Raw genomic sequence first — 3,655 nt, 5'->3', positions numbered from 1 at the left:
GTACTCGTGATGAATAAACTGCAGCAGCTCTCGAAAAAAAAAGGTTTCGTTTTGCACTCTGAGCTGTTCATTCAAAGTTTGCAAGCTGCTCGGATTGGGTATTAGCGCGGTCACTCTGCTCCTGTAGCGCGTTTGTCTGTTTTTCCTACAGCTGCAGTAAGCCCTTCACTACCATCGTCTCGCACTTGGGCTAGCCCTTTTGCAAGTGCTTCCATCCCCTCACTAAATCCTTTGGTAACGGCACCTAACCCGGCCTCAACGCATTCACCTTGGCTGCGATTCAAGCGCTTGGTAGAGGGACCCGCGCGCAATTCCGATACGAGAATTCGTCTTGAACTGGAATCGGGGGACGAGGGCAGTGATGTTGCTCTGCTGGCTTCTCATGCAGCTGCAATAGTGTCCGTGTCCTCGGTGCTGAGATGAGGACTGTTGTTCATGCCCGTCGCATCGCCCCAGTAGACTTCCATAATGCAAAAATGATTGGAACGACGGACAGGGCCTCCATTGCCTGTTTGTCCTTCCTCTTCCCGAGCTGAAGCCCATTTCTGCTTCATGTTCTTCACCATGATGAAACCCACAAAGCATACATATCGTCAGTTAGGTTAGCAAGTATGTCATTTGACACTAAGCTTCCGGTTACCTTGGCTTGATAATGCTGATCGGTAAACACTTTGTGGCGATTAACGGAGAGCGTAGACGCCAGGACGGACCAGGCGTACTTGATCCTCTTCGTGTCCTTCGTGTTTTTGAACGAAGCCTGAAAAACTCTTCGACGTCGTCGTCGCTCCACGTGGCGTTTGGCCGCGAGCAGCTGTGATTCTTGTTGCTGCTTCTCGAACTAAGGAGACTCCAGCTCCTATCACATCTGACCTCGTATTTGCCCCCCCCCCCCCATCGACGCTGCTTAATCCAGTATCAACTTCTACCACCAATGTCATGGTACTCAGCTATCAAACGCTAGTTTCTGAGCGATGGTTTTTTTTTGTAGAATGACTTCGAGTCGATGTTCGAAGTCCGAGGCAAACCGACCACCTCAGCTTAGGGTTAGGCTTTACAAGACGATCTGAACCGAGCTGATCCTTTCCCGACCACGCCCTAAGTTGTGTATATGCAGTGTGTCGTGATGTGATCTGAGAGTTGTTCGCGCTACAGGCAACATTTTTGGAACGAATTAATATGTGTGAGGCTGTCCATACAGCTCTTCTCCCAGGAAAATATTTTTCTCGATGGGCCTCCTGAAAAAAATGCAGTTGCTGTATTTTTTTCTTAGAATTCCAGCATTCAGCAATATATTTCCGGAAAAATCAATAATAATACATTTTGAAAAATATTAAAAGGGAATATTGTTTTCCAAAACTATTTTTTTAAAATAAATTGCCTCATTGGAAAGATAAAGAATAGTATTATAATACGCCGGAGTAAATTGAAATAAGCGAAGTAATTTGGGTTCTTTATCTTTTCAAATGTGGCAATATAATCATTCAAAATTGCCTTGGAGAATCAAAGCGGAGTCGTTACTACAACTTTGCCACAATCACACGATAAGTGGTTTAGAGCGACACAGCAGCTTGCAGTGTTGCTCGGTAATTTATCGAGTTTATCTTCCCGCGAATTTGAAACCAAAAAATTAGACTAAGTACGAGGGGCGAGCGCCTCACATTTTCAGGAACGGGAGAAACCCACAACGGTGATATGGCAAAGCAGGACAAGAAGAAGTGAGCACCCAGCGCGGGCGCGACGAAACATGTGGGTATGGCGCACGTCCAGTCGGTCGCTAACACAGGTATGACACCGATGTTACACTGGGATGGATATAAATTAATTTGATGTGTGCAGGACGTCGCTCCAGCTTGCGCCAGCGTAGACACGTTGATTACGTTAGTCTAATGCGAGGCTACACGAAGGACGACTCCGACGACGACTAAGTTGACTCTCCGCAGGTAAGGCAAGATGTTGTTAAAGAAGATGGAGACGATAGACGGCTAACACGCAGGACGAGGGTGCCCCCGCCACGCAGGACGCCACGCAGGACAAGGGTTTCCCAGCCACACTGGGCAAGGATGTTCCCGCTACGCAGGACGCCACGGAGGATGATGATGTTTCTGCCACGCAGGAAGCGACGCCGGAGGCTATCACGCAGGACGAAGAGGTGGAAAACACCCAGAACGTTACCGTTGAGGTGGTAGTCGTGTCGCCGGCCGCTACCACTGAGGGCAACGTGGATGACAACACTGCGGGCAACACTGAGGACAACACTGAGGGCAACACTGAGGGCAACACTGAGAGTAACGCCGCCGCAGCGGGCTCCAGTGATACGGAAAACAATAGAGCAGAATCAGGTACGAGTCATCTACAATGTTATTTACTGTTTCTAATCAGAATTATCGACTGTAGATGACCCAGATCCTGAACCTCCAACCAAGCGTGTCCGGGTATCCACTGAAGGGTCGGCTAGTCGACCGCATCATCTCTGGCGTCGCCAAACAAAAAACGCAGATAACCGCAAGAAAATCGTGGAAACGCTAAACCCAGTAAACAACGACAAGCCAGGACTACCGCAAAAGGTCTTCAACACGTGGGAGGAGTATCAGAAAGTCCTCAAAGATTACGAAGCCGAGCAGTTCCTTTGCTATCGAACTCGGACCTCTCAGACAAGAGAGAAGCACAACAGGTGAAGTGCATTATACTGATATTAAGGTTTATGTTGTTGTCTCACTATGTCGTTAGCGTGTTGTATGCTGATACTGTATGTTGCTTCGTGTGTTGCTTAGGCTTCCTGGTGTTAGGAAGATACCTGATTATTTGACCCACAGCTTCAAACGAGTTTGGTGTATGTATGCTGCAACTCAGGCCCCCCGAGGTCATGGGCGCCGTGAACACGACAGCCGCTTTACGGGATGTGAAGCGAGCTTTGTTGTGCGTTCCGTATACTCAGTTGAGGCCGGAAAACCCTCGTGGAAAGTGTGTGTTGATGAGGACACAGAGGTGCGTTAGATGCTATTTCTTGTTACCATATTTGTTGTTCTAACTGTTTACTGCTCTAGATAACGATGCACAACCACCCCACTACGAAGGTGATCTACGATTCGTATCGTAGTGCGAAGTCACTTTTGTCGCGCAAAGTTCGGCAAGAACTCGGCCTATTGAACGAGGTGAAGCCCAGTACTGCTAACGTAACCCGCTATCTGGCGGACACGCTAGGTGGGTGCTTTTGGTAAAGGAGGTTGATAGCAGTCGACCTTAAGCATTGCTGCATCTTTCAAAGTTTTGAATGAGTTTAACAACATGTCGTTTACATGCAGATAATACTACTACACCTCAGCAAACACGTAACATGCTCCGGGTGTTGTTCGGGTCATCAGCGTTGGAACGAACGAAGTCTCTTTTGAATACTTTTGTCGCGGAAGAAGGAAACGATGTTCTCCTGGTGCAAGACCAAATGGATATAACATGTGTCATTGCATTGCAAACCTCCATTCAGAAGGAATGTTTCCGTCAGTGGGGTGACACATTGGTGATGGATTGGACGCACGGGACTAATAACCTCGGATATCATTTGGGTAAGTTGCATCGTATTTAATTGTGAAATAATGCACATGATAACTTCTATGGTTTTGTAGGAAGCCTTGTCGTCACGTCCGCAACAGGACGGGGC

The 3,655-nt window shown here is 47.8% G+C and overlaps 3 protein-coding genes across 3 annotated transcripts; 2 read left to right on the top strand and 1 right to left on the bottom strand.

Moving 5' to 3' along the window:
• Positions 1-380: 380 nt before the first annotated feature.
• PPTG_19739 (hypothetical protein) lies at positions 381-566 on the bottom strand (the record flags this gene model as incomplete). Its single annotated transcript, XM_008918246.1, has 1 exon — positions 381-566. One exon carries the CDS (start codon positions 564-566, stop codon positions 381-383), a length of 186 nt encoding a protein of 61 aa, XP_008916494.1.
• Positions 567-1,752: 1,186 nt separating this feature from the next.
• PPTG_19738 (hypothetical protein) lies at positions 1,753-2,675 on the top strand (the record flags this gene model as incomplete). The annotated part of the gene is made up of 4 exons (XM_008918245.1): positions 1,753-1,783; positions 1,837-1,877; positions 1,979-2,339; positions 2,380-2,675. 4 exons carry the CDS (start codon positions 1,753-1,755, stop codon positions 2,673-2,675), a joined length of 729 nt encoding a protein of 242 aa, XP_008916493.1.
• A 73-nt stretch (positions 2,676-2,748) lies between these two features.
• PPTG_19737 (hypothetical protein) lies at positions 2,749-3,218 on the top strand (the record flags this gene model as incomplete). Its single annotated transcript, XM_008918244.1, has 2 exons — positions 2,749-2,985; positions 3,045-3,218. The coding sequence occupies 2 exons, from the start codon at positions 2,749-2,751 to the stop codon at positions 3,216-3,218; spliced, it is 411 nt and encodes a 136-aa protein (XP_008916492.1).
• Between the last annotated feature and the right edge of the window lie 437 nt (positions 3,219-3,655).

The sequence above is a fragment of the Phytophthora parasitica genome (assembly GCF_000247585.1).
Source record: "Phytophthora parasitica INRA-310 unplaced genomic scaffold supercont2.164, whole genome shotgun sequence".
Classification (NCBI taxonomy): Eukaryota; Oomycota; class Peronosporomycetes; order Peronosporales; family Peronosporaceae; genus Phytophthora; species Phytophthora nicotianae.
The sequence above is the reverse complement of the archived record's forward strand: the minus strand, read 5'-3'. Positions and strand labels throughout refer to the sequence as shown.